Below are 22,020 nucleotides of genomic sequence, written 5' to 3'. Positions count from 1 at the left end.
CACCCCCAAAAGAGGGGGAGCAACTTGTAACATCTTTGTTTTGAACCCATCCCACCCCATCAAAAAATTGAGTTGACAAAATAACATTCACATTTTATATTAAGAGTAACCTCCTATAGAGAGCCACACAATAGACTAACATGGCTGCTACTCTAAACCTGTCACAATAGATATGTCAATCTATTGTTACAGAGGCTAACAGGTTGCTTATGCCCAAATACATTTGTTAGTCTCTAAAGTGCCACAAGGACTCCTTGTTATTTTTGCTGATACAGACTAACACGGCTACCCCTCTGAAACCTGTCAGGTTGCTTATAACCATCCATAACACCTTCTACTGATGTCCTTCCTTTATCCCTTTAATACATACCACTCATGTCTGTAACAGGCTTGTAACATCTAGCCATCATTTATTAGTCTTTAAAAACTATATTGAGTGTACATTTGAAAGCGTGACCAACATGATACTGCAACTCAAAGTCCTCTCTCTGCTCACCTTCTGCACAATTAAAAACGTGATTCTCCGGAGGCCACAGTCAACAAGGATGTTTTTCTGTATGAAAAGCAGGAGACAAGCGTCACGTCACCGGCAAAGCCTTCATGTGCCCAAGGGTATTTTAAATCACCACCCCCAGGAAAACAGACAACTCTGACAGACATTACCACTAACTCCACAAATGGGAGCATTATACATTGCCTGCCAGGACGGCTGAAGTGACAGCTGTAGTACATCAGGTGAGCATACTGTACAGGAGCTGCACCCCAAGTTTATAAGCAAAATACTGTATGAGGCACAAGACCTTCGACTGTGCAAAGGTTCTGAAGACTGGCACCAGCTCCTCATCCTCAAGGTGGCCGGCCCATCGGATGGCTGTGTTCAGGATGTGGATGGGCTCCTCTTGGATGTTCTGAAAACAAGACGGTGAGGTCAGTCCTAGAAGCGTTCACGCTGTGTCTCCAGAAGGACATGACCAGACGTCAGCCTCACCTTATTGTTCTCCACTTCGTAGAGTGTGGATCGCGCCTCGCTGAACAGGGGACTCTCTGAGGGTGGGTTGGCAAAGCAGGAGATCACTTCATCAAAATTCCTGGCAGAATCCAAACAGGGTGTGGTGGATAAGTCAGTGATTGTATCAAGCGAGAGAAGTCCTTGCACACAACCCACCTAATACAAAAGCCAACAGCCTCGAACTATGGAGTGTGTTCCCTGAGGACAAGCATTCAGCTGGGAATTGGGTATGTCAGCAGCGAAGGAAAAACTTGCCTGGGACTCAATTCCACAGACTCCCTCTGTGACCTTGGGAGTCCCTTGTTAACCTACCCTCCTCCAAAGTTCACAAGGGTGTAGTAAGGATTAATCCATTAAATGGCTGTGAGGCACTCAGATACTATGGTAGTAAGGGCCGTAAGGACCTACACACAGAGAGGCAAGCACTCCAGAAGAGTTACAAGTTACATTCTCTTTAACAAGTGTTTCATGAATTAAAAAAGCAACAGTTTGCCTAAGTGAATCATCATCTCCCCCTGCTTTGAGTGTCATGCTGGAAACAACTTCTCCCGCTGCCTGAGCTTTGGCAAGATCCTTTGGACTCAGAGCATTTCTTAACAGTCAGACTGAAGACCGTGCACAGAACTAAACACTCGCATGGTTTGCTTTGGTATAACAGTGGTAGTACCGGGTTAGCATAATGGAGATGGTGTTTGGCTAACACTACGTGTTCTGTTTATTTCCCCCGAGTCTTCCCTCCATACCTTGTGAAATCTTCAAATCTGTCAAAAGCAACCATGGCTCCCATTCTCTGACACAGAGGAGAAAAGCCGCTGTCCATGAACAGCTCGGTGCTATGCCTGGCTAAGTCAGGGTTCGATATGCTGATCGGGATAGACATTCTGTACAAAGAACAAGAGAGCAGTTAGATAGGACATGGATACAGGTAATATGCATGTGATGCAAGGAAACAGCTTATCTAGAATTCATTTAAAAGAGAGAGAGAGAGAGAATGAATTACCTGTATAAATCTCCCTCCCCTGCCCCTCCCCGGAGCTGAGGTGTCTGTAAAGAATCCCATCTACACTGCCTCCTTAGTCACCAGTGTCTTTTTAGGGTTTCCTTTTCTTTGCCCAGATCAGACCTAGTGACAACTATTCAGTGAATACAATTTGTTTAAAAACCCTTTAACAATCACATCAAGCTCACTGCAAAAGCGCTCTGTTTGACAGGCCCTGGGGTTTCTGGGGAAAGCTGAGGGTAGGTGGTTTTAGGGGCAGTGGGATGGGGTTTGCGGATATGTTTTTCTATTTTATTAAACTGCTGGGCAATGTTTTCATTGGTTGTGATTTTAATTACCATGTGGTGCCTACAGCTCTCTTCTCTATTACATTCTTTTAAAAATCGAAAGAACAATCTACCCAGCTTACGTCTGTCTGAAAAGGGGCCTGTCATGGAGAGCCACATGCCAATGACAATAGAAAACACGCACACACGTGAGAAAACAGCCTTTCTGCGCAAGTCACGTGTCTCAGGAGCTGGATGCAAGGCACCGAACAGAAACATTGGCAGCGTCAACTCAGCCCTGCAAACCCATCCTCCGGGGTAGTCCCACTGGAGGGCCCCAAAGCTTCCTCTTCCTTTTCACTGACAGCTCAGTGATCCCAGTTCCTCCACTGGAGCCAGCCAGCAGCGCAAGGAACAGGTGGGGATTTTAACTCTGCGTGGGCTCTGCGTGCTCACCCCACGCCGTGCTAGCCATTTGTTTCTTGGAGTAAAAAACACACCGCCTGTTCAGATCTCTTACGTTTCCTGGTTAGCGGATTCCCAGGAATTGCTAGTGCTCCGACTCGCAATGCTGGCTCATGAGAACTGTAAGAATTTCCCTTTGTTTCCAGGCTCTCCATCAAGTCACGTTTAAAACACACCAGTGCTAGCCTCAGCCTGACAATCCCACTACTACCCCGTAGGCGTATGTTACGGATGTCTCCATCACACAGCGCCAGTGGCAGTATTCCATAAAGGGATCTGCTATAATCTTAAATATACCCCATAGCCTCAAAGTTCTTGGGTCATTGATACTATCTTGCATCACAGGTAGGTTAAATTTGGGGTGGAATCTCACTGAGAATCCAATAATGCTGGCCCCCCCTTTCTTGGGGGGCTTTGGGCACTACACCCCCCATCATCCATAATTCTTCCATACCACTCAGGGAGCGTAAGATTGGATCAGTCTCCCCTGCAGAGTACCAGTGACTGAGTTCTGCACAGAGGGAGTCTAGTATTCCTGCCTCTGCCTGGGGCAGTATTGCAATGAGATTGTTTCCTTCTTTCAGCAGGACCTTCCCCCATCTCACAGTTACCCCACCATGCCAGAGGTTAATACTAAATTATTCATTTGTATTAACAGAACTCTATTTGCGCCAAAAAAAGAGGGAGCAAATAAGCACAGGGCTGTGATTTCTCTAGAACCAAGCTGGGTTTGCACGAGGACATAGGCTCCAAACTAAGCAACAGGGTTAATTAATTCACAGTAGAAACAGATCAGCAGATCCAAGAGGTCTTCCCTGACGTGAGCCCTTTTTTGGACTGTTTTGGACTTTGGGCTCTGAGAAGAGAGCAGCCTACGTTTGCTGTTGGTACTATTTACGTTAACCTGACCGGCTTTACTTTGCATGGTCATGGGCCAAGCTGAAGACTGGGACTCAGGACTCCTGGGTTCTGTTCCTTACTATAGTTCTCTCACTGAACTACTGCGTGACCGCCGGCGAGTCCTTTCACCTCCGAGTTCATCTATAGAATGGGGAAGACACCAGCTCAGCTCCCAGCCACGTGACGAGGAGTAACGCCCACAGAGCATTTTGGAGATGTAAAACCTCAAGTCCTTATTTTATTCTCCTGCCAGGCTCACCTGGCTGCCTCTAACAGCTCTCCCCTCACATTCTAAAAGCAGCGTGCACGGAGAGGACTACTACGCCGCTTAGTAGCTTAGGGTTTGTTCTGATTTCGGCTTCCAGAGCAGCATCCGCTTAGCTTGAGGGAGGAGACTGTGTGCAAACTTCTGCCCATCTCCCAGCACCACTAGGGATGCCTGATTCAGCAAGAACCCATTCTGCCCTGCGGCCAGAGAGCCAAGTGCCACCATAGCAGCCAGTAAGTCATGGGGAAGAGAGAGAGAAATGGGCACATTGGGTAGAGTATTAATGCAGCAGGCGAAAATCAATTCTCATGCTTCAAAGAGAAAACTCTGCACCCTACCTGCTCAAAGTGGGGCTGTTGCCTCTGAAATCAGAGTATTGAACAACTCGGTGAGCTACAGCATGAAACACCGGCTCTTCAATTCACACAGCAAACCCAACACCATGCACCAGATGGAAAAGGGGATTTATCCACTAAGAGCCCACATAGGGGGGCTTAATAATTTCACATTGAGGGTCTCCATCATTGAGTTAATGAGAAATTAATTCAACAGCTTTACAAAAAGCAGGTGGGGGGGGGAGAATGCTCCAACTCCCTCACGTATCCATTGTTAAAGCTATCAAGCCATGGAAGCATGCGGAGCACCCACCGGCAGCCCCCGTATCAGCTCCCCATCAACCCCCAGCGCCTCCCGCCCACTGGCAGGCCCCACCGATCAGCACCTCTCCCTCCCTCCTGCCCACTGCAATCAGCTGTTTCACAGCGAGCAAGGACATGGCGCACTTGAGTGGGAAGAGGTGGGACGAGGTGAGGCCTGGGGGGAAGGGGTGGAGTGGGGACGGGGCCTGGGGCAGAGCTGGGGGTCAAGCCCTGCCCCCGGGCACTTTGAAAAGTCGGTGCCTGTGCATGGAAGTCAAGTTCATCAATAACTACGTAGAACCGGGCAACAGACTAAGTGCAGGTCATTCCTACCTATTTGGATGCGATGATGGCAACATAAACTGAAACTCTACCACACACGTGCCATCTGAGAGCTGACGATGCTGCAGGCTGTTTAGTTCATAGGCGATATATCCTCTCCTCACGTACACCTGAGCAAAGAGGCGGGAGAAGAATTTACTTTGAAATCAGAGTGCTTTCCCATGGCCAACCACCGAAGCAACCACCATGGGCAACACAGCCTCTCTCGCTGGCACTAAAAGCAGCTCCTGCTCTAAGAGCTGCATTTCTTCTAAATAAATGGCAGCCAAAGTCTTCAATTCACCCTTTACCTCCAGAGCTGCCATGCGCACCAGCTGGTTGGAGTGGTAGAAGAAGGTAGGGAGCACATCAAAGATGGTGGTTTCCGAGAGGATCAGTTTCTGTCATGAGGAAAACAGAATTCAGCGCAAGGCAAGGTTTGAACACCCCGGTGCTGGCATGAAAGACGAAGAAGAGATGGAAGTTACAAAGCTGCAGTTGCTCCAATCCTGAAGCTCCCTCAGTAGCTTTTGCTAGATTCGTTAGCCTGCAGTTCACACTGAGGGTTTCGAATGATTTAAGGCATAATCTAGAGTACCCGTCACCACAGTTCTCAATTCCTAGCATATGGACACGTTTCCCTGCTAGGGGAACAGAATCCTCCATTCACTTCCTACCCCTTCGGAGGAGAGTGGCAGAAAGAGGGTGACCCTGTGCTATGGGCTTTTGTCTGGAAGAGATCAGAAAGCAGCATTTCACATGGTCTGATATATACTAGCATCAATAGCTTAAGCTGCAAGACATTAATGCCTTTTTAAGGCCTTTTGAAATAAATGGCTTTCAAATCAAACTGCTTCACTAAGAACTAACTAAAAGGTAAAATCCCATGCTTTAGAATTAATTGTAAGAAGTAGTCACAACCTTTAGGTTTTCAGGGCAGAACTGGTGGCCATACATGTCGATAGCAGACAGGAATATGGACTCCACCTGATTATGTCTCAGTTCATAAGAAGGGAGGTGAGAAGCAATCAAAACCTACATATAAAAAGAATCTAAATAAATGGCTGTGATTTGGAGGCAGAAGGGGAAGGTTGGGGGGAAATCACCACCATTTAACAACATGGGTAAACCACGAAACATACTAACCTGTCTGGCTCGCAAAGCCACTTTGGAGTGCTCTGTTTTACTGAGCTGTGTTAGCTCAGTGAGAATGGCCATCAGCTCCTCTGTCATGGTGGAGTCTCGACCACACAGCTGGTCCTATTAAATATCCTTCCAGCGTTAATGACTAACCCTGATTGAACAGAAACCTCCATCTACATTCCTTACTTTGCCTACAAACGTCTGTGCACTGAACCAGGAAGACATGCATTTCTCTTCTAACATACACACATGGAGCCAATTTTTTGTCCTGGCCTTGGAATCTATATAAAGAAGGGACCACTGTGATCATCTAGTCTGATCTCCTTGATGGCACAGGCCAGAAAACCTCCCCTTTTCTTAAAAGTCAGTACAGAAAAGGGAAGCTAATTTAATGAAGGCTCCACTAGTGAAGAAGCCACCAATAACAATTTTGCGGGGGTGCAGTCAAAGACATTAATTCATAGATTCATAGATTAAGAACAGATGTTGTAAAGTTTGAAAACAACTTTACGTTTTAAACAGGTAAGACCAAAATACTTCTTTCAAAATGTCTGCAGAAGTTTAATTTTACAATAAAATACAAGAGAGGGAATCTGATGTAATTGGCTGCACATCTGAGTTCTAAACGAAACCTGCCTCCCCATTTGCAAAGTAGACCTAATAAGGAGGCTTAGTTAAAGATATTAAAGCACTCTATAGATGCTCTACATCAGATGCTCTGTACAGGTAAAGTGTTATTAAGTGCTGTAAGAATATTTGAGACCACACACACACACACACACACACACACACGCTGAATCAATCCATTGCATTTGCTTTATTTTCCCCTTTCACAGATGGCTGCAATAGCTCAAATCAACCCTCTTATTACAGGGAAGCTTCCCACACTGGTAATTTTTCCAGAGTTCTCTGCTGCAGTTTGACCTTCACTCTTACAACACTGCAACGGATCCCTTCTATAAAACTGCTACCAGCAAGCCACTCATCAAAACACAAAACTACAGGCTGCTTCATTCCCTCCCACCCTTATTTCTCGATTTCCTTGTATTCAGAATTTGCCTTCCAGGTCAGCGGTAACAATCTACGGTGCATCTCAACAGCTGTTTCTGATCCGACTTGACACCCACCCTAGTCTCACAGAGGTTGCCATCTCTACTTACAATTAACATGATCACCAGCAGATTCTTCTTAGCCACCTGAGCATGAGAGAAGATGCACTCGAGCACCGGGGTCATGTCCAGTTTGTACTGCTCTCTCAGGTTGATCACACATTTGTCATAGTGGGCTGGAGAAACAGCAAGCATCCCCTGGTTAGATTAGTTCCCCAGGCCTGCGGAAAAGCACCGGGCCCTCAGCAAACACACCACCACTTCCTCTGACCTTGTTGGAACTGGGTTTCCACTTGCAAATATCTTCTCAGCAAGTCTAACACGACAGATTTCATGTAGCCCCGAATGCCGCTGCGGTACCTGGGAACAGAGAAGAGGACCGAGTGTGCCACATCCCAGAGCTAACGCGTCATCACATTGGCCACGCTGCTTTTGCTGGGAATCGAACATGGACTAGGAAGCAGTCAGGGTGGATCCTCCTCTCCTGGGGCAAGCAAACGGCTCGAAACAATGGCACTCGGTGCATGAGCCAGGAAGTGGTGCTCACCCAATGCTCTGCTTGCTCAGGACAGAGAGGGGTGCAGCATCACTGCCAGCCTTCCCACAGGCTGCAATCACCTACACCAGCATTGGCCCCACTTGCCCTGCTGCCCTGACCCTTCTCCACCTCCCTTGGAGTCAGGGCCAGCACTGGTTTCTATGGAGCATTTCACAGCACGTCTGGAAACCTCCCACACCGTAGGGCGTGCCACAGCACAGGAAGGCATTCACCTCTGGACTAGCTGCATAATGCTCTGCGTGTTCATGAAGAAGACTTCCCGGTCTGCCTTCCTCTGCAAACTGGCCGCATGGCTGTCCAGTATGCTAGCGATCTGCACAGAGCAGAAGAAACACAGGCATGAAGGAGCTAAAAAGTAGCTTGGGAAAAAAAGTCTGGAAAACCAAGAGGATGTGACTAAGCGGGAATGGCTAAGACACCAAAATGAAGCTCCCTTTTCTCTTGCCCTACACACATTCCCCTTTTTAAGAGACTATATTAATTAGCAGGAACTCTAGTTGGATTTTCAAAGAAGCCCATGTGTCTAACTGTTACGCGCCTTTGAAACCCTCAGTCTGTGAGCAGCAGTAAGTAATTTTCATTTCCCCAAAGATCAGGGGCAGGTTCTGCAATGCCTCATGCATGCGAGTTGTCCCAACTCATGTGAGCTGTTCAATTAGTTTCAGCGAGACTATTCACAGTAAGGATTTGCACGACTGATCCGGTGTCTTTATGGTTGCCATTCTTGGGCACTACAAGGCTGTAGAGATGTCTCCATAAATTGGAAACATTAATTCCAACCCTGCAAAGAGGAAGGGCAACAAGTATTATAAGGGGAAGTAAAACCATCTTTGTTTGGTAAGCACAGTACAGCCAACCAGCCAACCTACCTGCCACAAGACATTCCAAGTGTGCCTATGTTCCAGCAGGAATAATTCAGAAACCCACCACAATCCTCCTCTTTTTTTTTTTTTAATTAACATCATATGCACTGTTATGAACAATGAAATGTAGCTGTAGCTGTGTCAGCCCCAGGATATTAGAGACATCGTGGGTGAGGTAAACCTTTTATTGGACCAACTTTTGTTGGTGAGAGAGAGACGCTTTCGAGCCACACAGCTTGTCTCTCTCATCATCAGACATCGGTCCAATAAAAGGTATTACCTCACACCCACAGTGTCTCATGAACAATGAAAGACAGACATTTATCATTACACACTCACTGGAAAGCCTTAGAGCAGGGAAATGGTGCCTGGGTTGACAGAAATCTATTTACAGAAAACACATGGAGGTCAAGCACACTGACCTATTCCAGCTGCATTTACATGGAACATTCAGAGTAACAGCTGGGAGAAGAGGAGACACTTAACTTTTTCAGATTTCAAATAGGAAAAGGATAGCTTAAAGAGGTTAGCTCAATTTTAGAGGGGGGAAAAAATTGCTTCAGGGCTGAGAACTTGTGTAAAAGATTCCAAATTAAACTATATATCTGTTACAAACGTTTGCAGATCAAAAAAGCTGTTTTTTCCCCACACAACAGAAATTTTGAACAAAATTTTTTAATAAAAATTTATTGTATATGACATTTTCCCCATTCATATTTTTGATAAAACCTCATCTTTTAGCAGAAAAACTTTTCAGTTGAAAAATTCTGACCAGTTTAGCATGAAAAGAAAAAACTGATAGTCACCAAGATATTAAAGAGGATGGAACACAAGACCATCCCTCTCGTACGGCTTACCTGCTGACTGGGAAACTGACACAGCACTGAGGTGATGTTACTAGCGTATTGTGCCATCACTTTTCGAATGGATTTCTCCACTGACAGTGGGATTCTGCCAGACACATTTGTCATGATCTCCTGCAGCTCCAGAAGAGGCAGGGAGGGGTCCCGGAGGGTCTTCATCAGCTCACACACCCATTCTTTCATCTAAGCAAAATAAAGATTATTGCTGTGAAGATGTAATGGAAAAACATCAGAGGCCGACGTGTCAAGAAAGGCAAGTGAACGGATCTTGCCATCCCAATGAAAACTATGCTTGCAGCCCTGTAACCAACAGGGCAGGTGGGCTAGCACAATGGAATTAAGGATGGTTTCTCAACTGTGGCACTGGGCTGGGAGTAGCATCGAACCAGGTATAAAACCCCGGTCAAAGTCACTTGGGGACTGATTTTCAGAGGTGCTGAGCACCTGCAGCTCTCACTGACCTCAGGACAAGTGGTGACGGCTCAGCATTTCTCATAAATCATGCCCTTAGAGTCCTTGTCTATAAAATGGGAATGACACCTTCCTACCTATCTACACAACGGGTGGTCGTGAGCCTTAATTTAAGGCTTGTGAAGGACTCTGAGATCACTGGATGAATGGAAGGCACAAAAGATGTACTACAGCCAATGCTTAACATTAAGGGGCTCAGCAAAGTATTATAAATTTCCCCCAAGGTTGCCACCTAGAGAAATACGGTAAGTGCTCTTTGTTATTACACTGATAGTGGGAGACCATTCCAACAAGAATACAAGTTAAACTAGATTTGAGAGTAGATCCAGGTCTTCATCCACGTATAAAAAAGAAATTGAAGGGAAAGATGGTTACATGTGAACAAAAGTTTGTTGGTATAAATATATCAGTTAAAATACCCTTTGGGTATTAGAAGCAGATGCCATTAGAGAAAGGCACTTACTTTTGTACTGAAATATGGCTCTGGCAAGCAGTAGCCATTCATGACATTGATCAGATTCTCCAGGACACTGTGAAAGACCTGGTGCAGCTTCAGGCCACCAATTGGCAGCATCTGCTGGGTGGGGAGGCCACCTGTATACAACTGGGCCTGAGGTCGAATACAAGAGAAAGAAAACATTTGGAATATAAAACAGGAGTGGAGAAGAGAAAAGTGAGGCAGATCTCATTCAAATTAAACTATCATCTAGAACAATACATGTGTGCAACCTCAGCAGGCAAGGAAACTGCTCAGTATCCATAATTATTTTAATTAAAATGCAAAGGAGGGTGTCGTCAGAATGAATCAAGTGGTAAATTGCCAAGTAAGAGGCATTAGAAAAATGTACGTCAGAATTCCTTATTCTAGTCATTTTCAATCAAGCCTTAAAAATCAAAATTCAGTTTTCTGCCCAAATCCCGAAAGGCATATATGCTTAAGATACAGACTAGCTAAGGCCAACAGAATATTTATATAAAGGCCACACTTTCAAATACAAAATTCTACATCATTGCTAAGTATCTGGTGTGTTAAAACCCCAAGTGAACAAACATATTAAGATACTGGGGCATAAGAGACAGACAGCTACAAGTCACGGATGACCTGATTAGTCATGTAAGTAAATAGAAAATAACCTGGTTCTGTCCCAGCAGCAATACTCACTGGGTGCACTTTGGTAGGATCATCTAACTCGAGTCTAGCTATGACACAGCCTGCCTCCAGCAATGCTCCTGGCCGTTTTATATAACGTATATGGCCAGATTCCTTCACCTCCAGGGTCAAAATAATTTTCATCACCTGTATGAGGATTGTGGAATAGAGTGTAATAAATGAATATCATCCATGCAACATCAAGAGCTTAGGACAGTCATTTTTTTCCCCCAAGTGTCAGAATAGAGACATGACTTCATTTTTTTTATTGTAGGGGTGCATATACATAATCTGCATCTCTTTATCAAGCATACAGATTGGAAGCCATTTGCCACTCAGTGACACAATCTGCACTAACCTACAGTTACCTCTATCTCTGCAAAACTGTGCCCTACGAAGATGTGGCCTCCATCTTCCACGGTGTACTTCAGCAGTTTCCCAGCAGAGGGTGATCTCAGCATGGTTGGATCTTTCTCCTTTTCAAAGTCACACGTTTTGTTACCAACGGTGATTCGGTAGCTTAAGGAGAGGGGAAATTCTGTTACTGCTCAACCTATTTTCTGCCTGCTGCAGAAGCAGCTGCAATTGCTGCTGTGTCTAGTCGCGAGATTGGGAAGAAATCTGCAGCAGTGGGATAATGAGTCAGCTCTCTAACTTACCAGTCAACTTCTTCTTTCATGTACGTCGTGTAACTGTTACCATCATAGGAAAGCAGCACCCCACCATCATTCAACCTGTGCACGTCTATCTCAATGTGAGTGTTATTCATGATAATGACATAAGTTGTCAGAGACTGACGGGCAACCTATTGAAAAATACCGAAGAGAGAGGCTTTAAAACGTGAACATTACAATCTCCACTGAGATCAAGCCTTAGGCTTGCATTGCCAGGCTGCTGTGCATCAGCCCTTTGAGATGACACCAGAAGCCGAGCTCTCATTGGGTAGTGGGTGGGAGCAGGATTTAGTGTGGAATACGGACTCAGCTTCTCCATGCCCCCTCTGTCACTTAGACCAGTGTTTCTCAACCTTTTTGATACAAGGGACCAGCTTGCTGCCTTCCTAAACTGTGTCAGGGAGATCCCAGAATCCGCTGAGAAACATTGCTTTAGGTCACAGGACTTGAGGTTAGTGTTTGAATTGCTAGCCTGGTTCTACAGCTCAACCATTAGCAGTAATTTCAGCTGATCCTCCACTTTCCCATGATAAGAAAGTGATTTAACTAACTACAGCTGCTACCTAGCTGGATTTATGAACAGGAAAAGCCAGCACTTTATTAGACGCATTAACTCCAGCAACAGTCCATCTGGAAGCAGAAAAATTCTCCATACTGTAAAAACAAATAGTTAAACTCATTTAAAACAAGACTTTTTTATTTTAAAAAATGGATAATGAAGATATTTTTTACTATCTTTTCACTGACAGTACCCACCCAGAAGTGCTTGTCTGTACTGATGAGAGAGACATGCAGAATCTACCTAGCCATGTGGAGTAATGCCTGTGCAAGCCAAAGTCTCCACAAGCTTGGAAAAACAAAAGACACCGTTTACCTTGAGCGCGTACTTCACACCTTCATAAATAAGCTCCACTTCTACAATGTTCAGCAGGAAAGCCGCCGGCAGAACTTGGCCCCTAAGGGACAAAGGTAAAAAGTCAGACACCAAGAGAACTCAGCCACGGCATATAGCCCATCAGCACTAGTCCAAAGAGCAGGTTTAGACTGCAGTGGGCTGCAGAAGAGAGCTTTTAAAGGGGACTTGCAGGCAGGGCCGGCTTTAGGCCTGAATCGGACCTCGCACCTAAGAGGGCCCCACGCCCTTGCCGCCGCCGGTACACTGTACCGGGGTGGCCGGCTTCCCTGGGGGGCAATTTAAAGGGCCTGGGGCTCCCAGCAGGAGCTGGAGCCCCAGGCCCTTTAAATTGCCACCAGAGCCCCATTTCTGGAGCCCTGGGGTAGGGCCGCGGGGCTCTGGGGTCTATTTAAAAAGTCCAGGGCTCCCCTTGCCTCTACCGCCCCGGCCCTTTAAATAGCCGCTGGAGCCCCACCGCATCCCCAGGGCTCCCTCGGCAATTTAAACAGCTGGGGCGGTAGAAGCAGGGGAGCCCCTATCCTGCCCGCACCAGCCCTGCACCCCGCACCTCCTGCCCTGCCCACAGCGGCAGCCAGCCCCTCCTGTACCCCCTGCCCTGCCCACACCAGCCCCTGTCTCCAGCCAGCCCAGCACCCCCGCAGCCAACCCCACACCTCCTGCCCTGCCCGCAGCCAGCCCCGCACCCCTTGCCCTGCCTCCAGCCAGACCCTACCTCCAGTCAGCCCCTGCCCTGCCTCCAGCCAGCAATGTATGTAATATATAATTTTGTTATTATTTATATAGTTATGGAAAGTAAATAATACATGGAAGAAATAAAAGGGGTTTTTTTAATGTGTTTTTTTTTTTTAAGTCATCCCTGTCGGGACCCCACTGAAAATGTTCGAATTGGGCCCCGCACTTCCTAAAGCCAGCCCTGCTTGCGGAGGAGAGAAATAGTTCGTTTTGCATCCCCTTTCGGATGTATAAAGGCAGCGTGAAAGTTTATAAAATGTTTAAAAGGTGGTGAGGGAGGAGTTGTGCTGCTTCACATGAGAAATTAAGCTCTTGTGTCCCCTACAAGATTCTATGATGATGGCAGAGCTACTAACATGACACCATCACAAAAGTGGAGTGAAAGTTCAGCAATTGAGAGGGGAAGGGACTTTTAGCCAGCCTGATTAAAACTTTGGTTTCGGTCATCATCTACTTAGCTCCAATGGCTAATGAACACTTTGGAGACAGAATGTCTTAAATAAAGACTCAACACTCTCACCCTTCAACTAAGGTGTAAAAGTTCACAATGCACATCTCTGAAAAACCACAAGAAGTCCCACAGGAAAACTTGTGAAGAGTGAACTTGACATTCCTAAGGTAAAAAAACCCAGCAACTTAAAAACAAAACAAAACAAAACTTTCTTCATAGATGTTAAAGACCAGAAGGGACTATTATGTTAATAACCTGACTTCCCACATCTCAGAAGCAAAAAGCAAAAACCTTGGGTTTTCTTTTTTAATATCTCATCTCTTTTGCTGCCCATTAAGGCTCTGGAAGTCAAACAAAGTTTCCTTTCTTCCACTTAGCTGCCTTAAAGAATATAGGAACACCATCTTCACATCCCACTCTGAAAATCAGCAATGTAATCACGAGTCAACATTCTGTGCCTGGTTTTAACTCCCTTAGTGGCTGGTCATCCCTTACCCTGCTAAGGTGTTAACTTGCATTAGACAAAATTATGCAAGAGTAGCCTGAATGTCTGTGACAAAGGGTCAGCTTATGTGCCGAAAAACCTTGGATCTCTCACACACACACACACACCTCAATTATTACAATAGTATGTACAGTCCTCTACCAAGACTGGGACCCTAATCCGCTAGGTGCTGTACAAACACATAGTAAGAGGCAGTCTGAAAGAGTCCCTATCTCAAAGAGCTTGCAGTCTAAACAGACAAAAGGTGTGAGGAGAAACTGAGGCACAGACAGGGGAAGTGATTTGCCCAGTCACTCAGCAGGCCAGTGACAAAGCTGGGGACAGAACCACATCTCCTGAGCCCCAGTCCAGCACCCGGTCCACTGCCTCTCAAACACAGCACCGTACGTCACGTGCTCTATATACCCCTGCTCTCGCTGAAGAGTGTAACAAAATTCCCATTCATTTTAGCAGGACCAGTATTTGGTCATAAGAAGGGTTTAAAAGCCACACTTCATTGTGCTTATCCCATTAGTCACGTAGCACTTTACCTTTCGAGCGAATGCAGGAAGTCAGTCATACAAGTCCTAAACAGGGCATCTGCTACATTCAGGGCACCGCAAACCACGCCCAGCATGGTGTCTGGCTTCTCGGCCTAGCGGGGGAAAGAATGATACTTCCAGCACATTGTGGACAGCAGATCCACGTGAGAATGAAGACGATTAGCCAGAGGGAAGAGAGTCAGAGCTCAGCTTCTCCCACCTGCACTTTCTCAGCAATCAGGTGGTCCAGCCACCCAGTATCTATCTCATTGTTCTGAAAGCTCTCAGTCTCCAGCAGCTTAATCAGGTACTCGACTGTTGTTCTGAAATCCCCACGGATCGACAGCTCTTTCAGCGCCACAACCATATTCCTTTTAAAGAAAAGTTCCTCTGTTAATATTGAGTTTAAGATTCATAGATTAATAGATTCTAGGACTGGAAGGGACCTCGAGAGGTCATCGAGTCCAGTCCCCTGCCCGCATGGCAGGACCAAATACTGTCTAGACCATCCCTGATAGACATTTATCTAACCTACTCTTAAATATCTCCAGAGATGGAGATTCCACAACCTCCCTAGGCAATTTATTCCCGATGCATGATAAATATTCAGTGCTAAGCATACCGATCTATTGGGGCATACAGAATAACTATTTCTTTTCCCCCCTTAGCAAGTGTCTTTCCCCACTTCATTTTCTATCATACAAAGTACTAAAGACCCAAAATCTGATTTATCCAATACACAAGTGCAAGAGCAGACGTTAAACTTCTCTTTACAAAATATACAAACACATACGCCACATTTTGATTGGATTTCGAGTGACATGCAAGAAGGCTCTTATTCAGCAGCCAAGGTATACAGCAAGCTACACAGAATGGTTGAGAATGCTGCATATAGTGATAGGCAACCTTATAAAAACCTAGATAGATGTGTTTCTATAACTCTGGAGAGAGACAGCCTGCAGTCAAAAGCTGTCTCCGAGTGCATGTTATTAAAAGTCTGCCCTTTCTGCATGTTCAGCTCTTAGAGATTTATTTTTTTTTTGGCCTGCTGGGAAACAGTTTACTTTGAAAGGTAACAGAGTAGCTCTGTGAGGTCCCGATGCAGCAAAGCACATGACCAGTACCAGTAAGAGCAATACATAAAGCTAAGCATTAAGTGCTTTGCTGAAGCAGGGCTAAATCACCACATTTCCGAATATTTCAGTTTAGTTTGAACAGTCTCCATAATTCCCCTGCAGGGCCCTTTGTCACAAGTCCACAGCTAAACTGCTCAGAAAAGCCAAAGTGGCTCATTGCCTCTTAGGGTTAAAACCAAATATTTTTATATCTAAATCCATCAACATTCAGTGGCACTTGAGTCTCTCGAGAAATGCTTATTGCTAATCCTACTGGGAGGACAATACTGACGAGATGGCCTCCTCGCGGTTCTCTCCCCAGGAAAAACAGTGCCCAAACTGCGAATCAGCAAATTCGTGCAAACCGCCAGCAGCTGCCACACTGAAATAACCCCAGACATTCTTGCTGCTACGGAAATTCAGCTCCTGCACTGTCCCTGAGCTTGGCTTGAACCCCTAGAGTCAATGTAAAAAAACACAAAGAGAAGAAAGTAAGAAGTTTACATTTGAAACAAAATAGGTGCAAGGCAGGAAAGAGGAATCCCATTGCAAACAACAGCTATTAGATAAGTCCGCCTGTGGATTCCATTAACCCCACAGATCTCATCTGAGAAGATGTCCAATATTCCAACATTTTATCAGTGGAGGACTGCTCAGAGTTCAGATCTTGCTAAAAACAAGGTCGCACCCTGCCCCCAGCAACATTTTAATCTGATCCAGACCAGAGCAGACACTTTCTAAACAGGGTTCCATTTACTCACCTCATCAGGGTTTTCACTGGTGATTCTAGCAGCAATGACATGGCCTCTGGGCACTGGGATGTTCACAGGGCTCTCAAAGCAGATGGGTGTATCAGCCCATGGCGACTCTCCATACAGCACTCGGATGTCTTTTATTCTGTGCAAGGGGACACCCATTGCAATCTGCACAAGTGCCCAGCAGAAAAAGGAGACAAAGGAAACTGGGCTTGGATTCTTCTAAATTAGCTTTGAAATGAGACTACAGTATGAGAATTAGAGCCAATCGGTGGGACTGGCTGGCTCAGGTAAACGGGAAAGGGACAAGGAGCCTTTCACCCTCTAGGTCACCAGTTCAAATCCAACTCCTTTTGGAGGAATCAAAGGGAGCAGCCATCTGATGGCTGCTCAGAGTCCTGTGTGAAGTGACCTTAAGAGCAGTCATCCCAACTGGTCACTTTGTGGGCATATTTTTGAGGTGCTCAGGACTGATGGGGCATGTCATTCTCACTCCTAGAGATGGCTCCTCTGGGTTGGGAGTGAGACATCACGCAGGGGCTTGGTCTGCTGCTGCCCATGTTCTACCTCTTAATGGAGAGAGAAATTCCTTCTCCCAGGTTGCCAATCTGGTACCTTTCACAAACCCCAAACTCACACACAACATGTGGCTCAAACCAATGAGCTCCTCAGAGTCATTCATGTGCTGCAACAACTTTAAGAAAAGCAACAGTGGGGAAAAAATGATATGTTGGCAAATTTCAAATACCTGTAGCTGAGCTGCAGGTAAGTTCACATCAGCAATCATTTCTGTGCAAGGATGTTCTACTTGCAGGCGGGGATTTAACTCCAGAAAGTGGAAGCCGCCATCTTCACTATAGAGGTATTCGACTGTCCCTGCACTCACATAGCCCACCATCTTTGCAAGGCGTACTGCACACTGAAAACATGACACAAACAGATCTGGCTTTTGTGACGCTAGCTCCTGCTAGTCCACAACTGCAGAGCACTTTGCCTGGTGTTCAGAGTCTATTACGTGCATGTTTCTGACATGCCCCGCATGCAATATTTCCAGGACACTACATCAAATCGGGGAAAGACAAATGCCGCAGCAATACAAATAAATAGGGGGAAAAGCATCAGCCCAGGAGGGAGAATGAATCTGTACATTAAAACTGTAAAGCAATTTACAACTGTGATCCATTAAGTTACGCAGCTTTAGTGTGCAGCGGGTAACTGACTGAATGCAGCACAGAAACATGGAAGCAATAGAAGTCATTAGGAGATGGGACGGGAGTGTAACCTGGGGACTGAGGAATAAAAGCCACTATCTTGTTAGTTAAGCCATGTCAAGTTTGCAAGAACCAAGTCTTTAAAGTTCAGCCTGCTACTTAATTATGTACTTAATATGGGAGAGGTAATATCGAGCTACCAAACTCTACAGCAACCGGAGGTGAATAGTGGCAGCTAGAAAAAATTTCAGGCAGAGAATCAAAATCATAGACCAAAAATGCTAGTTAAATTAAACAAACCTCCCCACCTTAAGAGTCACTCATTCAACTGAGATGTTGGTAAGCATGGGGGTTGTTTGTTTTTCTGTGTGTACACAGTGCCCAGCACAATGGAGACCTGGTCCTTGACTGGGGACCTTAGTGGCTACTATAATGCAAGTACTCAAACAAGAAGTGTACTGCAGGAAGGTGATGACACAGACAAGATCACATTAGTCACACAAGAGGTCCCAAAGGCTTGTGAAGTAAGGAATACTCACATGATTAAGGGCTAGACCCTTAGGTCAGAGCTGATACACTGGGACACTGTTTCCATACCGCAGCCCCAGGCTACAACCGAACATTTATCCCTCTAGAAAGGGAAGGTGATCATGGCTCCCAGGCGGAGAGCCCCCGGTTCGAGGAGATTGTGGAGGGGATACAAGAATTAACTTGCTGGACACTCCTGAGCAGGGCGGGGCGAGCAAGGCAGCCACCCAGGGTGCAAAGCCGTGAGGGCAGAAAATTGGGGTGGAAATAGGTGACACGTAAAGTCCTGCACAGCAGGGCTCGTGGAGGAAGCACCACCTTCAGCCCCTGACTCACCTCAATGGGCCACCCAGCCTGTCTCGGTTGGGGGCACAACCAAAAAAACCGGGGCAGGGGAGGGGAAACGTAACGCTGTGTGTGTCCTGTCTCCCCACCCAAACGTCACCTCGGGGAGGGAAGGGGGGAATGATGAAAAAAGGCAGGGGGCACTGTGACGGGTTGGATCACAGAAACCCCCTTGGGAGCTGCCACCCAATGTGCAAAGACTACCCCTGCTTCTGTTTTCCCTGCCAGCTCAGGACTCCAGCTCCCTGTCTTGCTGAGCCAGACACTCCTGTTTGGCTCCAGACACAGATCCAGGGTCTGAATCACTTGTTCCAAAGCTGCAAGTTTACCTGAAAACAGCTCACAGTAGCGTGCTTGTCTTTAGCACTCAGATGCCCAACTCCCAATGGGGTCTAAACCCAGATAAATCCGTTTTAAAATCCGCATAAAGCAGGGCAAACTCATAAGTTGTTCGCCCCCTATAACACTGATAGAGAGATATGCACAGTTGTTTGCTCCCCCAGGTATTAATACATACTCTGAGTAAATTACTAAATAAAAAGTGATTTTATTAAATACAGACGGTAGGATTTAAGTGGTTCAAAGTAGTAACAGACAGAACAAAGTAAGTCACCAAGCAAAATAAAATAAAATGCGCGAATCTATGCCTAATCAAACTGAATACAGATAATTTACTCACCAGTTCCAGAGTGCTCCCTTTTACAGGCTAATCTCCTTTTAGCCTGGGTCCAGCAATCACTCACACCCCCTGCAGTTACTGTCCTTTGTTTCAGTCTCCTTCAAGTATCCTGGGGGGGGGGGGGTGGAGAGGCTCCTTCTTTAGCCAGCTGAAGACAAAATGGAGGGGTCTCCCACAGGTTTAAATAGACTCTCTCTTGTGGGTGGAGGCCCCCCTCCTCCCTCCTATGCCAAGTCCAGCTCCAGGATGGAGTTTTGGAGTCACCTGGGCAAGTCACATGCCCCTGCATGACTCAGTCTTTGCAGGCCGATGCCATTGTCCACATGGCATCTTGCATGTCTCCAGGAAGACTTCTCATGTGGATTGGAGCATTCCAAGATGCATTGTTCCCTAAGTGTCTCCTGATCAGGTACTTAACCTGGCGAATTCCTTCCTAAAGAAGCTGACCAAATGCCTCACAAAGCTTACTTAGAAATCAAGCAAGCATACCGCCCATATTCTTAACCTCGAGTAGAAAATGATATATATGTACAAATTGGATGAATAGATATAATAGACCAGAACCTTTACGGAGATATGTTACATGGTACAGGCAGCACAAAACATATTCCAGCTATGTCATCCATACATTTATAAGCACCCCCTCCCCATAAAGCCTTATAGGGTACACTGTCACACCCTCCCCCTGAACTTACTGCCAGAGACTTGGACACTGTCCATGGCGGAGGCAGTACCTGTAAAATTTCTGTTTGTTTCTGGTCACACTCCCTTTCAGTATCTTGAAACCATATGATGTCACCCCTAGGGGTTCTAGCCCGTTTTGGGGTTCCTGATCCCCAGATGCTTGCAAACAGGTAGGGATGTAGTATTGCTAACAGAATGCAGGCAGCAATACTCGTTAACGTGGAGGTATCTTGGCATTTAGCCACCAATGCCATGAGGCGGTGTGCCTCAGTTTCCCCTTCTAGACAGCAGCATGGGCCTGTTATGCTTTTGCTGCTTTTTACAGGTATGGGCTGTAAAGTAACATGCTGGTGGGGCTGTCTTGTCACCATCCCCAGCATGTATAACAGCTTATTCCACAAATCAGATATGTTCCACATCTTTAAAGGGTTTACCATTAGTGTGAATTCTTTTGTTTTATCCCATAGGTGAATTAGCAAAAGACACAAGGTTAACAGCAAATCTACAGTGGACAGGCTTCGTTCACTCAATTTGACTTGTTTAGCATCTATTGCGTTTTCCCAGTTCTCTGTGCCCTCTGGTAGACCTTCTGATGCAGATTCCTCTGCCTCTTTGGGGAAGACTTCTAGTTCGGGCATGTGCTTGGGTCTTTGGCCAGGAAAGGGTGTACTACAACCATACTTGTCCTCGGCCCCTCCCTCTGGAGTTTCTCTGGGCTGGGCCCCACTCCCTTGTGAAGTTCCTCCCATGAAGAGATTTTCCCCCCCCTGTCTTGGAGAGAGAGTTTTATCTCTTGCAAGTGTAGCAAGAACAGCAGCTTTCCCTGGGGTGCTCTGGACCCCTTTGGGCACCCCACTTTCTGTTTCCAATGGGTCAGCTGGATAGACCCCCTCATCCTGGAGACCTGACCCCCAGGTTTCCCTTAAAACCTGATCCACAGGAGAGCGGGCTGGCATTTCGAATGCAGACTTTTCACCCTCCTCCTGGGAAAGCCCCTCCCCACAAAAGGTGGGTGGACTCTCTGGCCCCCCCTGACCTTCCATCTGGGCTTCCCTCTTTGGTCTCCCCTCTGGGTCCGACACTCTTGTGTCCCCTGAAAGGGAAGGTGATCCTGCCCCAGCTGTGGACTCACAGCTACCAGCTACGACAGACCTCTCACTGGCCAGCAAAATCCCTCCCCTTCCACTCGGGTTGGGCTGGCACTCAGCTATAGGGTCCTTGGGGCCTGTTCCCACCACAGCAGTCCCCAGGACCCCAGCTTCCACCTTTGGGACACACGCCTCTGTGCACCCCAGGGCAGGCCCGGCCCCCTGCTGACCTGCAACTTCCTGGCAGTCAGCGGCTGTAGTGGCCTCCTTGCTACAAGGTGGTACATCCCCCTCCCCCGGGGAGATGATTACGGGACAGGAGCTGGCTTCATCCAGCTCCCCCCTCTGGAACTTCCCTTGAGACCCAGGGCTACAGGAACTGGCCACAACCAGCCCTGCCCCCGAAGCTGCATCCTTTACTGCTGCAGAGGAATCTAAGAGACACTCTCCTATTCCCCCAGCAGTCCGTGTGACTTCGCCCCCCCCTCTGGGGCTTTTAGCACAAGATTCCTTCTCACTGCTAACCAACCCTGGGACAGATTCTGCCACACTAAAGAAATCATTCCCCAGTAGAAACGGTGCAAAATTGTGTGCCACCGTTGCAACAGTCAGCTCAGCCTGCAAATCCCGAGTTTGCATGTGTACTTTAGCTAAAGGTGCAAAGACTTTGTAACCCCCGACCAGCTCTAATTCTGCCATTTTACCTGGCCACAAATCCCTTTCTTGGATCAGGTCCCTCCTGACCACAGAAATCTCAGCACCCGTGTCCCTTAATCCAAGAAGCATTTGAC

At 46.6% G+C, this 22,020-nt stretch overlaps 1 protein-coding gene across 9 annotated transcripts in view; it reads right to left on the bottom strand.

Moving 5' to 3' along the window:
* Positions 1-22,020, bottom strand: part of ACACB (acetyl-CoA carboxylase beta) — a 75,007-nt gene that overhangs the window by 18,633 nt on the left and 34,354 nt on the right. For 8 of the 9 annotated variants that reach the window (XM_054006153.1, XM_054006151.1, XM_054006145.1 and 5 more), the window contains 23 exons: positions 17,443-17,613; positions 16,701-16,862; positions 16,232-16,395; positions 15,045-15,195; positions 14,834-14,937; positions 12,574-12,655; positions 11,685-11,830; positions 11,394-11,544; positions 11,038-11,172; positions 10,339-10,485; positions 9,399-9,587; positions 7,891-7,991; positions 7,391-7,479; positions 7,171-7,295; positions 6,014-6,127; positions 5,789-5,902; positions 5,179-5,268; positions 4,880-4,998; positions 4,247-4,270; positions 1,753-1,890; positions 989-1,088; positions 801-908; positions 497-553 (listed from right to left, as the gene is read on the bottom strand). In XM_054006153.1, coding sequence (XP_053862128.1) covers positions 497-553; positions 801-908; positions 989-1,088; positions 1,753-1,890; positions 4,247-4,270; positions 4,880-4,998; positions 5,179-5,268; positions 5,789-5,902; positions 6,014-6,127; positions 7,171-7,295; positions 7,391-7,479; positions 7,891-7,991; positions 9,399-9,587; positions 10,339-10,485; positions 11,038-11,172; positions 11,394-11,544; positions 11,685-11,830; positions 12,574-12,655; positions 14,834-14,937; positions 15,045-15,195; positions 16,232-16,395; positions 16,701-16,862; positions 17,443-17,613 — 2,781 coding nt within the window. The remainder of the gene's footprint in view (positions 1-496; positions 554-800; positions 909-988; positions 1,089-1,752; positions 1,891-4,246; positions 4,271-4,879; positions 4,999-5,178; positions 5,269-5,788; positions 5,903-6,013; positions 6,128-7,170; positions 7,296-7,390; positions 7,480-7,890; positions 7,992-9,398; positions 9,588-10,338; positions 10,486-11,037; positions 11,173-11,393; positions 11,545-11,684; positions 11,831-12,573; positions 12,656-14,833; positions 14,938-15,044; positions 15,196-16,231; positions 16,396-16,700; positions 16,863-17,442; positions 17,614-22,020) is intronic. The other variant, XM_054006149.1, reaches the window with a different exon arrangement.

This window comes from Malaclemys terrapin, chromosome 16, assembly GCF_027887155.1.
Source record: "Malaclemys terrapin pileata isolate rMalTer1 chromosome 16, rMalTer1.hap1, whole genome shotgun sequence".
NCBI lineage: Eukaryota > Metazoa > Chordata > Testudines > Emydidae > Malaclemys > Malaclemys terrapin.
This window is presented reverse-complemented; position numbering and strand designations above follow the sequence as displayed.